The sequence below is a fragment of the Echiichthys vipera genome (assembly GCF_963691815.1).
Source record: "Echiichthys vipera genome assembly, chromosome: 15".
NCBI classification, from domain to species: Eukaryota; Metazoa; Chordata; class Actinopteri; order Perciformes; family Trachinidae; genus Echiichthys; species Echiichthys vipera.
In genome coordinates this window covers 6,685,326-6,698,443 of record NC_139840.1, presented here as the reverse complement: position 1 = coordinate 6,698,443, position 13,118 = coordinate 6,685,326, and the positions used below count along the sequence as shown (strand labels likewise).

General features: G+C 41.2%; 1 protein-coding gene across 1 annotated transcript; it reads right to left on the bottom strand.

Moving 5' to 3' along the window:
• Positions 1-2,342, bottom strand: LOC310957842 (uncharacterized protein; the record flags this gene model as incomplete). Its single annotated transcript, XM_083928576.1, has 3 exons — positions 2,221-2,342; positions 1,692-1,784; positions 1-188 (listed from the first exon to the last, which is right to left on the bottom strand). The coding sequence occupies exons 1-3, from the start codon at positions 2,285-2,287 to the stop codon at positions 1-3; spliced, it is 348 nt and encodes a 115-aa protein (XP_083784702.1). The 5' UTR covers positions 2,288-2,342.
• Between the last annotated feature and the right edge of the window lie 10,776 nt (positions 2,343-13,118).

The following is a 13,118-nucleotide window of genomic DNA, read 5'->3' as shown; positions in this document are numbered from 1 at the left end:
CTAAGGCTCCACAGGGAAACTAGCTGTCAAAAACTTCACAGGGACACCTTTACGTTTTTGTTTGTGCTTCTTAAGCTTCTCCATGAGGTGAACAGTGATGACAGCAGACACCATGATGAACAGACCGGCAGAGAAGAGGACTATCTTCACCAGGCACAGAGAGAAACCGGCAGAGAGAGCCTCTGAACCTGGAACACAACATTACACAAGTGACACAACTGATCCAGACTCACACTACAGTGCAACAGGAGGGGAATTAACAAATCAGTTACTCCTCAAAGCTTTGTGTACTTTTTAGTTTACACAAAATACATGCAATGCACAGTGCAGTTGATTATCACAGACTGTTAAACAACATGGTATTGATTCATTCTTTACTTTGCTCTTTAGTTTAACTGGTATTTTTGTCATAATTAAACAATCATGCACCGCAAGTGCCGCCCTATGTGTTCTGTACATAATTATACAGTAATAGACAACGAGCACATTCTATGTCAAACACAGTAAAACATGTAACGGTATTATTGTCATCTGTTCCTTTTATTAATATTTCTGAAGTTTTCTTTAAAAACAAATAAAGGTTCATATGCTGCAAGTTTAACAGAACACCCTCCACATGATATGCGGTAAAAATGCTTCACACCGGCTGTTCCATTCATTTCCTATGGAGGAGGCGGTAGCGCCCAATGCAGTGGCAGATTTGCCTCTCTGCTGCTTCGCTCAAAGTTCGAATCAGTTGAACTTTGACCGAGTTGCCGCCGACCTTTCAAAAGAGCAACCAATGAGACAGAAGCTTTGAGTGTGACATCAAGCTGGCTAGAAAGATGGAGGAAAAACTTATTGTGTGTGTTGTTTCCCAAACTATTTGACGGTACATTAAAGTCGTATCACGATCTCGGAAGAAAACGTAATGCTTGTAAGTTTATAAGCTGTCACACCAGGTTTGTGAATAGGCAGTATATGAGCTAATGGTTGTTTTAATACTAACGTTGATTTAGACATTTAAAGGGTGTCTGCGCCCAACCCCGCGGTGAGCCCAGCGCAAAACGCTTATCATGTGAAGGCCCCTTTAGGGTTTGCATTATTATCAGCAAGTCTTACCAGTGTCTCGTGGACAAAATAGTTCAATCTCTGCAATGTCCTTGGTCCAGCTGACCTGGTTGCTATGGTTACAGATGATTAAGCCATTGGACAGGTAGACCTGGAGAGAAGCACCAGAGGTTGTGACCTGTGATGCCTCTCCTCCCTCCTGACTGCAGCTTTGGTTGACACATCTAAAGGTGCTGTTGATGTGAGAGTCCTGTGACCTCACTGTTCTGCAGGTCACAGTGAGGTTACAGGTCTCTGAGCTTAGGGAGACACTGGGGTGCACGATCAGTTTAACTGGGGACACTGGGTCTGAGAGGGGAGACAGCAGTTTTAGAAACATGGCAGCAGAAACTCTCTAAGTGTCTGAAATGTTCACAAACTTACCTTGAACTGTGATGTTGTATTCAGCTAGTGTTTTTACCAGATTAATCCCTAAGGCTGTTAAAGTATAAAGTCCACTGTCTGCATCTTGAAGATTCTTCAATTTCACAGAGAAATCTTTCACAGAAAACTCAATCCTTTCAGCGTAAACAGGAGAGAATACTGGATCTATTTTAGGATAAAATTTCACTATATTGGCTTTTTATTGAACTTCCACGAACCATCAAAATCTTCCTCAAGACCATCCAGTGTGGTGACATTCAGAAGCACATCCTCTCCCTTCTGCACAAAGACATGAGTCACACCACTGGATTCTGTAACAACAGTGGACACATCACACAATCAAGGGTTAGAAAATGTCTTTTAAAAAGCCTCTCATTAGTTAACTTGCCTCATGAAAGTCTTTTTCCCACCTTATTTCAGAGGGAAATATTGCACTTTTTACTTTTACATTTCAATTATCTGACTTTTACAAATATTTATCGGTGAGATCACTTTACTGTGTTTCCTTCCCATCTAATTCTTTGAAATCAGTCCCTCTTCTTAGATTTGTGATCACAAAGTAGATTTTTTGCGGTAATACAAAGGGAGTCTCATTAAATAGCACACATGTTATCAGAGAACGTGGGTATTGCTGAGATCAAATCTAAAGTTACTTTCTAGTGCTCAGTTCATTAATCACAATAAAGACACCTCATCTATCATTGCTGCATGTGTTAATCACATTTTATCACAGTGTTGTTATCCTACCTTGTGCCTCTATGCAGAGCAGCAGTCCCAGTATCACCCAGAAAGACATGACTGAGTCTCTGTCCATTGTCCTACCTTGCTTGACTACGACGTGCAATAAAGTGTGTGCTCACAACACAGGGTTGGTTAAAGTCTGGTTACAGTTCCTTTTATTTCTGTCAAACCCACACGAACCTTGCTCATGATCTTATAGAACCACTACCACACTTCTCTTTTCTAACAGAAGTATCTGTTTCAACCGATCTGGCTTCTTCCCTAACTAGTTTTACATGTTGCATCAGAGTAAGTTTAAGGATAATTGTATTTCTTGTATTGGTTCAGCTTTTGCTTCATTTAAATAGCTGATCTCATCTCAGTGGCTCGCTGCACTTGCAACGACAAGCACTTCCTTTCTCATGGCTCTATATTTAAAACCTCTTGCATTTTCAGATGCCTGTACGCAGAACGAAAGATACCTGTGGTGAGCTGTAAATGTTACCACTAAAAACAGAAACATTCATTTCAAAGAAAGAGAAATCTGCAAATCATCTTTATACACGATTGATTCTGCACGAGGAAACAGGAATGAAATGAACAGAAAACAGAAAAAGAGAGTCAGTCTTCTGTTCTTCATGCAGGCCATACATTTACTTTGACCTGACATTTAGAGCACTTTGCATTGCACTAGTGATATATAACAAAAAGACACCTCAGATCACATCAGAGTATATTTGCTCCCGCCTGAGCTGAAGAACAGAATTGACACATTTGTCGTCTGGTCTCATGTGCTTTCTGTCGCTCGCTCTTCAGCAGTCAACACTGAGAAGTCTGGCCTGACATTAGAGATCAAGTTTAATTAAGATGAAGTAAAACCCACTCAGAGATAAACAACAGGTTACCAAAGCTCAACAGTGCAATTTCTAGACACGGGGAAGTGATTAAGGAAGTGTTATTTTAGTTGCTACAACCCTTGTTGTTCTCGACATCATCACCAAGTCTCTACTTTCCTGTCATCAGACACAAACACAGCTGAGGTTTTCCCCTCCTCTTCACTGGCTACCAGTCAGATTCAGGTTCAGGTTTTGATTTCATTGATTGTTAAATATAACTCTTGTATTGCTGATAGTTTACTTCAGCGTATTGCAGATGTTGCAAACCTGTATTAGACTAGCCTAAATTAGAGGTCCTCTCAGGACTGACCATTTAAACAAGACACCAGCTGTTAAAACCCTAACCTTGTTAAAATGCTCTTTTAAAACAATCCAGTTTAAATTCATATCACATTTGCCTGATTTACTCCTCTTTAACTTACTTTCATTCATGTGTGCCATTCTGTTTTTGTTGTATTGTATGTAAAGCACAGCTGGAAGTAGTCCCCCCCTGGTTCACAGTAAGATAATGGTGTGGGTTTAGTTTCTTGTGTTTTGTGTATCACAGCATCTGACAGTGTTCGCAGTGTGGTGAGGTTTTCTTTTCAGAGTCCCAGCGTGAATCTTTTTTGATTTTGACTTAGAATAAGCGAGTGAGAAGAAGCCAAATCTGTGGAGCAAACAATGACAGATTTGGCTTTGATGCATCATCTGCATTTTGACGGCATACAAGCCACACATAATCTTTATCAAATCCACAATCCACAGACCTTAAACCCCAAAGCATGCTTTCTTTCCTTCACTCCAGGTAGGAATGCCAGCACAATGTCTTCCAACAGAATACCCGGTATTTTCATTCATCTTGCCAGTTTGCGGTGTTTTGCCACTCTCATGTTAATCCATCTGCTGTCTTTCCTTGTTGCTGTATGAGTTAAAGTAAGTGCTTCAATATCAAATGCTTCCTGCTTATTTTAAAGGCCCGGCGTTTGAGGCTAGACTCACAGTTTAGAGCCTCATCAGATGCATCTGTGCATCTATAAACTCTCTGTGAAAGAAGAGGCTTTAGCAGCATTAGCACAGAGGACGAATAATCTGCCAGGGATTTTAACACTGGACTCAAATAATAGCTCTTCAAATGAGAAAGGATGCAACTTGGATCATGTTCTGAATGCATTTGCATTATAAGCTGCTGATGAAATTTGTACGTCGACTTTCACAAGATAAATATTAACCCTTGTTGTTATCCACTTAAATTGTTCATGTCGGCTTAATATCTTTATAGCTTACGTACACAATAATATTCTACAACATATGTTCAGTGACAAGACGTAGCAGAATTACGGTTCACTCGACTAGCATCCCAAATCAATGATCTCAATGACAATGTTGAAATATATTACTGTCTGAGATCAGTTTCATATTTGTAGCATCAATTAAAGGCAAATCAATGTGATTTATGAGGCGTCTGAATGCACATAGAACGGTCAGTGTGGGGATTGAGACATCAGTTTGACTTTGACCTTTAACCCTGATGAGGGTTAGGGTTGAATATTGGAATAAAACTTCATTGTTGATTTTTAAAAACACACAAGCACATGGCAACACACAAAGACAAATACATTTATCTGTGATGGGCCTCTGCATTATGCACATGATGGTACAACAATATACATAAATGTTTAACAAGGTCATTAAAGTCATATGGCATTGCCTGGCTTTTATCTCATTGCTCTGTGTGCGCACTGTGCACCTGCATCCACTCATGTCAACGTTTCAGAGCAAGGTGAGGAACATGATGATTCATAATGAGTAAAGGGTAAAACAACATTGACATTACCACAGTACTGCAGTATTAGGATCACATCAATGACAGATTACCAATTCAATTCAATTTTATTTATAGTGTCGAATCATAACAAAAGTTATCTCAGGACACTTTACAGAGTAGGTAAAGACCACACTCTCTGACTTATTTATGATTTACATAGACCCAACAATTCCTCTGTAGAGTACGGTGGCAACCAAAACCTTCCCTATTACAGGCAGGAACGTCAGACATCCAGAAAAACATAAAAACATCAATAATTATAGTGTTGTAGCCTATGTCTAAAAACATCATACAAATAAAATAAAAAGTCAATAGTTAACAGTACAGTATGTACTCTGTAAAGTGTCCTGAGATAGCTTTTGTTAGGATATGGCACTGTAAATAAAGATGAGATTGGATGAGACTTTGACTTTTTATGATATTCTTTAGACTTACTCTACCATAACTTTTATGACTTTTTTAAATACATACTATGACTTTATTATGGACATTCATGACATACTATACTGTGACTTTATTATGATGTTTTGATGACATTATATTTTTATGATGAAGAAATAAAACAAATGGTTCTAGGACAGGAAGTCCTCCCTTGGACTGTGATGCAGTTGCACCTTTACTCTGATCCGTATGCTGTTTGTGGGATTGTCTGTGTGACTGTGAAGGCTCTCAGGTCTCTCTCTCTCAAAAGGGATGTTGATCTCAACGAGACCACCTGGTTAAATACAGTTAAATTATTATAGAAATGATCAACAACATACTGCTTTCCTCTTAGACTTTACAGCTTGGACATGGGTCCAAACCTTTGAATCTGCCCACTTTACCGTGTTGACTTTACCGAGTCGAACAAGATGACAATCCTGTCTGATATGAGACGAGCTTGGACTGTTTTTTAATTTGATATTTTTATCAGATTTTGCATAGTTCATTGTGGATGTTTTTATTGTTTTCCTTTTTCTGATATCCCTTTTATTTACCTTGTCCTCAGACTTGAGTTATTTAGTTGTAGGGGCTTTGTGTGCTCCCCTTGGGGGAAACAATGACTATGTTTAATGTTTTTTTAAAAGATATTTAGTTGTGAAAATAGTCAAATTAAAAGATCTTGACCTTAAAACGACTAACTTTACAACAACCCGTCATTGGCGACAAGCTCCAAGAATGCATATCGGTCGAAACCTGATTTGTAATCACATCATATCCAAAGTGTCTCGATTCCTCTGCCCTTGACCCAACAGACCACGTCTGTACAGTTACACGAAGGACATGTATTATGAGTCACATTATCATCTGGCTCAGTCATAAATAATTGCCTACATCCTAATTTATTCCCTTCACTTTCCTTCCACTCATTCTCCAATACCGCTTTCCCAACACAAGATGGCGACAGCATTACACACAAAAACCCTCACAACCCACTTGACGATTTCTCTGCCTCGGAGACACAAAGCCAGTGACATCATCTGCGGAGGGACAGAGGGTGTGCGAAGGACAAATGTCTTGAAATGCATTACATCATTCTCCACTAATATGATAATATATCTCGGGCTCCGGGTGCGATGCCAAGCATGAGAGGGGCCATAATCCATACAACGACTGCCTCAAATGTGAACAAGGGGATAAAATGGAAGTGGGGGTGGTGGAGAGTTGGGGGGGGGGGGGGGGGGGGGTCTGGAGTCTGGAGTGCACTGCTGAAGGTTATTCCAGACATTATTCCTCAATGAGAGCACGAGGAGAGAGGCGAGGATAACCGCTATTACACATTGAGTAAAGATGAAAGAAAGCTCTAATTCTTTCTGTCCGTCTCCTGTCCTTGTCTTTCCTTTTCCTGATGTATCTGTTATTTCTCTCCTGCTTTCTTTTTTTTCTCCACCCTCATTTTTCCTGTCAATCAGAGGAGAGGAGGCGTTAGGAGAAGAAAGGAGACAAAGATGGGTACAAAAAAAGGTTGCAGAGAGGGGAGGACTGAGAAGTGGGGGAAAAAGGAGTTGAACGAGTAATGAAGGGGAATAATAGAGAGAGGAGAGGTGTGAAAATGAGAGGGAAACGAGAAGAATGAAGAAAGGAGGGCAGAGTAGAGGGAAATGAGAGAGAAGGGGAGAGGGGGAGAAGGTTGACGAAAGAGCTGCTGCAAAATCTGAAAGAGGAGAGGAGAGAGGATGGTGGAGGAGGAGAAAGGAGAAAGGAGGAGCGAGGAAAGATACGTAGATGGAGAAAAAGTTGTGGTGATGTGAGGAGGTCCGACAACATCAGGGGAGGAAGAGAGGAAGACTGAAGGGATGACGCGAGAGCGATGGAGGAGAGAGAAGATCAGCAGAAAGGTGGAGAGGTGAGAGGAGGAGGAGGTGAAGATGTGAACGGAGAAAATGTAAAAGGAGGACTGAGGAGAGGGGATACAAGGAGAATAAAGGAGAGGAAGAGAGAAGAGGGGAGAGGGTGGGAGATATAAGAAGGAGTAGAAGAAGAAGAAATGATAAAATGAAGACAAAGAAGAAAGGGGGTGCAGTTAAAAGGAGGAGAAGAGGGGAAAGGATAAGGCTGGAGATGTGAGGGAAGGACAGAAGATGATGATGCATGAAGACTGAAGAGAAGGAGAGGAGAAAAGAGGGGACACAATGTGATGTGATAGGAGGAGAGGAAAGAAAAGGGGGGGGAGGAGAGGAGAGGAAGGGAGAGAAGAGGAGAGGAGAGGAGAGGAGAGGAAAGGAAAGGAGAGGAAAGGAGAGGAGAGGAGAGGAGAGGAGAGGAGAGGAGAGGAAAGGAAAGGAGAGACAAAGGGCCAATAAAAGGAAAGATGTTCAGAGGACATTAGGACAATATTATGGGAGAGGGAGTGACAAGATGAGTTAAGAGACAAACGTATAAGTTGAGAAGGGGAACATTAGAGGAAGGGTAAAGAGAGGAGGTAGAAGAGAGGTGAGGAAGAGGAGAAGAGGAGGACAGAGCAGAAATGTATTAAATGAGAGGAGAGCCTCTGCAGACATTTGTCTCGGCCTCACGCTCCGAGCTCCCCCGTCACGCTCACATTCAGGTAAACACTCTACATGGCCTCGTGCCTGTGTGCTATACATAGACACACACTTACTTACTTTCCACTTCAGCTGAGAAACTGTCATAGCAACTGTTTGGGTGCACTCACTCATAGTTTGACCTAAATAAACAGCAGTATACGTCACGTACAGACTTCGTACGACGAGCTGAAACCCACTTTTTAAAGCCACAACGTGCAGCCTCGTTTCTAAAAACACGAATTATCATTTGATAATGAAACAAACTCTGTAAAGTAGGCGCTGAATCGGAGAAAATAAAGGAGCCTCGGCTGCTGTTTTTTTATGAAAAGTCGTGTCTTCTTTTATTTTTTGTAATACTGTGGAAAAATAAGTACATACAATTTGAAAAGAAAAAAAGAACTCAAATCAAACATGAAAATAAAAGAACATTTCAATAATATCTTGTATGTTTTGTACAGTTTTTTTTTCTCGAAAAAAGGCATAAACAAGTACTCGAAGCCGACATGAACGTAGTACACACGTGAACAATATATAGGGATTAAAAATAAAGAATAATATATGAACACCCACACTGTCCCTCTCTTGCCCACACACCTCCACCCTAAACATTTCCAAGTGCAATATGGAGTCCTTCTCACCGCGCTGATCATCGTCTTCATATGCTTAACGATACCAAGCTGAACATCAATTAATCCTGTTCACTCGTGCAGCTGTTTCACAGAGCAGACAGGCTTAGCAGCTGGATGAGGGACGAGCTGGGCTCCTTCCTCGTGTCCTAAGGCCACTCAGTGTCTCCTTCACTCTGTCTTACCAGCTGTCCTGCTTTATGCTAGGGTTTGACTGATATCGTTTCTCATCCAGCTTTATTTAACACCCTCCAAATTGATTTGAAATATACAGCGTTTCCAATTAAATCTCCTTGACAGGATGGAAATACATTTAAAGTGTCAGTTGACGATAAAGTATAGAAAAAATTCTGTTTCTTTTTGCAGCGCTTAAAGGCTGTTTTAAGTAATAATCCTTCACCTTTTAGTCCTGGAACTATATTGGCTTTATTCAGTCTGACACTGTGGTGATGTTGACCGGTCTATGGTTTGGAGTCAGTTATTTTTGTTTCGCGGAAACCATCAGTTGCAAGTGCAGTATCCTGCCCCTCCTACATAATTAACCCTGGTATTGTTTTCAGTTTGTGTGTGTGTGTGTGTGTGTGTGTGTGTGTGTCATCATGACTGTATGTGGTCCTAGAGACACCTGGGAACTAACACAGAAGCGGTTTTGAGTATTTTGTTGGTGTGCGGCCAGATATTGTCACCGAGTTAGAATCGCAGCCGTGTAAGATACTGTCATTTGTCTTTATAGGTTTGTAGTTGAGATCAAAATGAATGCTGGGTTTTAAAATGGGTGTGATTCCAGCAAGGGGGCTTTGAGTAGAGGGGAAAGAAGTTGGGAAGGGGCCTTTGATGTCCCACGTTACTCCCCTGGCCAAAGAACCGAGCAAGATGCTGTCACAGAACTTTAAAGGTCTGTAGTTGACATGAAAATGAAGGCCAGGTTCGATTTGGCATTGCGGCCATCCAAGATGGTCTGCAGTAACTCATTAATACAGAAGTTGTGATAATGGTTGCTGCAGGAAATATGCTGATAATATCAATCAAACCCTAATTTCTACAGTCCAGTTGTCCTAACACATGTAAAATGGTATGAAAACACACAAGCTGCAAACACACGTACACACACACATGCATGTTCACAGATGGACATGTACAGTACATGTGCATGTATGGAGACAAACAGGTAGTTCAAACACACACACACTGTCACCAATGAGCACACATGCACATAAACATGATAAACACAAATGGCTGCTGCATTTGTTTGTCTGCTCAGTTCACTTTTTTGCACTCACTAAAGACTCCACAAGGTAAAAATGGACACCGAGCCACTCGAGTCAGTCTTAGCCAGGGATGGCACGGCACAGCACAGCGTTGAACAGAGCAGTTAACTGTGAGTCTGGCCTGGTTCTAGCTTGGGTTGGCCTAGTTGAGACAGAGTTCTGGCTATTTGTGGCCTGGCTGAGCAGTTGTTTTGGCCACGGACACACACACATGCCCAGTCTTTTTTTAATGGGTTGATTCACCAGGACCCCCTTTATCCAATACATACTAAATAAACATAAAATACTGTATAGAAAGGTTTAAACACAAACGTTTGACCACAGTCATGTCTTCCACTGGTGAGGTCACACCACAAAATAATACCAAGAAAATAAGAATCAAAAATACGGATTTTCAGAGAGAAATAAATGAGGATGATATCATGAGCTTATGAAGCTATATGTTCTCTAAAAACTCCCCCGACACACACACACACGCGCACACACACACACACACACACACACACACACACACACACACACACACACACACACACACACACACACACACACACACACACACACACACACACACACACACACACACATTAATGCAAGCGAAGATTGCTATACCTACCCCGTGTGTTATCAGCTTGAAGACAATTTGGAAAAAGCTTTGCGAGAAAGGTTCGTTATGTTGTGATGTGACAGGTTTAACGTCTAAATTTGGAAGCTGGTAGGTGGCTGTTAATATGACACAGGGGAGAGAGTAAAGCGTATCAGTACACAATGCGCCGAGAGGTACAGAGGGAAAGAGACGTGAAATAACAACACCGACACTTCCAGATTTCCTTCTAATCTGCAGATTTTTTTTTCATTGCTGAACCAAATCTTAACATCTGTTTTGCACTTTTTGGCATTTATGGTGTCTTTCACATATTTATATATCTCCACTGTCAACAGACCGTAAAAAGAGGTAATGGACTAAGTACGTGGATGGCCTGGCCGTGTATTTGTCGGCCTCTACTTCCTCAAATTTACTCGTTGTACTCAAGGTCATAACGGCATTTCAAGTCAGATGCAAAGTACTGCACAGCAACAACTCTGTAAAAAGGTTGTAAAGAGGTAATAGTATGCAGTACCAAGGCTGTGATAACCATATAAATTTAAAAGGGTGCTCCATCTGCCGTTCTTCTCTCTATAACTACTGAAACGGTTTATATAGTGACCTTGGAGCTACAAGGTTCCATCTGATATTATATAATCAGACATGGCATGGCTGCAGTTTCCTCTCTGAAAGTGTTTATTCAAAATAGGGGTAATAAATACAAATTTTACTGCCCCTTAGGAGATAGTTACCATAATATAGTGTATCTGTGAAGGGTTGATAGGGTGGCTGATAAGTATAAAGACTCAATGATTACCTCTAGAGGTGCTGAGATATTTGGCTTTGCAGCCTCTGGTCTTTTGTAGAGCCCCTTTTCATCTGCTATCATTTTAACTGCTCAAAATATAAGGTAGAGATACAAGAGGCTGACTCGTCACTGCATACAGCCCCTTATTGACTATTCAGTAAAGCACTGAGAAAAGGTAAAACATAAAGGAAACGTCGGAGCAAGTTTTTGGTGGATGCCAAAAACAAGTTCAAAAGAGTCGTTTATCATTTAAAGTCCCTTGATGGATGAAAACTTAAGAAACACAAACGATGGAACCTTATAATTTCAAGCTCAGTACAAAAGTAAAGACTGGCGCTGCTGCTGTTCGCTCTAATCAACACACGTTCGTCACCATAAAAGGTGTGCCATGGTGCAATAATGAGTGCAACCCAATCCACTGCAATGCCCGATGACGACACGGCGAGACCACCGTTGGAGGGCGGCTCCTTAAGAGGTTAGCTCAGATGCTGCATAGCCGAGTATTCCTGCTTTGACAGAAAGGCTTTTCTCGATGGATAAATTTTCCCCCGACTGGTTTGGACAGCCTATGATAGACAGATGCTTCAGCTGCCAGTTTCCAATGACGGCTTCTCAGATGGTCCTGTGTAACGAGTCATCTGATGAGTCAGGTTAGGAGATTCATTGAAACATAGGCTTCATACAGTAGCTGCATCAGAAGGGGTCAGAGGTCAGTAGCAATATTTTAAACGCTAATCTCCATGAACCTGTGGGGTTAAAGGCCAATCTCATGTACCAAAGTTGACACAATATAATGGAAAAAGAAATCTCAGACATAAGATACCGCCAAATGTTCTGTTTCAGTGAACAAACCAGCATACTTACACATAAATGTACAAAGTACCACATGAGCTAGATAGAACCCTCTGTACCTTCGCTTTGATATGTTTGACTGTTCGTGAACCTTCTTTCCCTCAAAAGTTCACAGCCCAGCTCAAAGTGAGCAGCTGCCTGTTCTCCGTCCATCATTTTGAATGTCGCCCGCCGACGTTTGAAAAAGGCAGTCCAGTTAGAAGACTGGAAGTCAAAGAACGAGTTTCACACCAAACAGAGATATCCAGCAAACAGGTTTGCCCTCGTTAGATATTCATCATTTTGGATCGAAGCTCTCCAGATTTTCTAATTTAAATCTACAACATCCGCTTTGAAAACGCCATCCACCGCTCTATAAAGAAACTCAAAACGTTTCCGATAACGATCACGTCGCCACATACACATTAAAAAGTGAGTTTCACCCAAAACGCTGAACCTTTGGTCCACAACTCCTTATAAAAATACTATAAAATGTTTCAGAATGCCATTTTTTTTTTCATACGTTTCGGTATAAATATGGAAAAAAAAACCTATTCTACTGTGCAAGTGAGAGAAACAAATGACACTTGAGGGTAGGGGAGGTATCTTTTTGTACAAATTGCTGAAATTCCTTGAATGAAAAAGCACTTCTGCCACACCTCGCTTCACAAATACTGTATACAGCATCGATCTGGAGAGAAATGTTATGTTTCGAAATGCATCATGATGATTAAAAATGAGAGATGACGGATAGAATGAGCATATAGAGACGCTTGCTACCACTCCTCTCCTTTCCTGTAGATGTGGCACATACAAAACCGTCTTCGTCCAGACCACCTCATTGTCCACTCTTTACAAAAGAAGACACACCTTAGTAGTTTGTGTGTGTTGGCACATAAGCATTGGCACTCTGGTCACTATCTGTACCCCTTTAAGAAGCTCTGTCCCACTTAAATCAAGGTAGATCTTGTAAGCAATGGCCACTGGGCAGGTTTTAATGAGGAAAAAGGATCAAAAAGTGCCAAATATATTTAGAGTCCAAGCTGCCCCATTGCTGCATTACATCGAAACAAATAAGTCTTCAGAGGTCCGTGT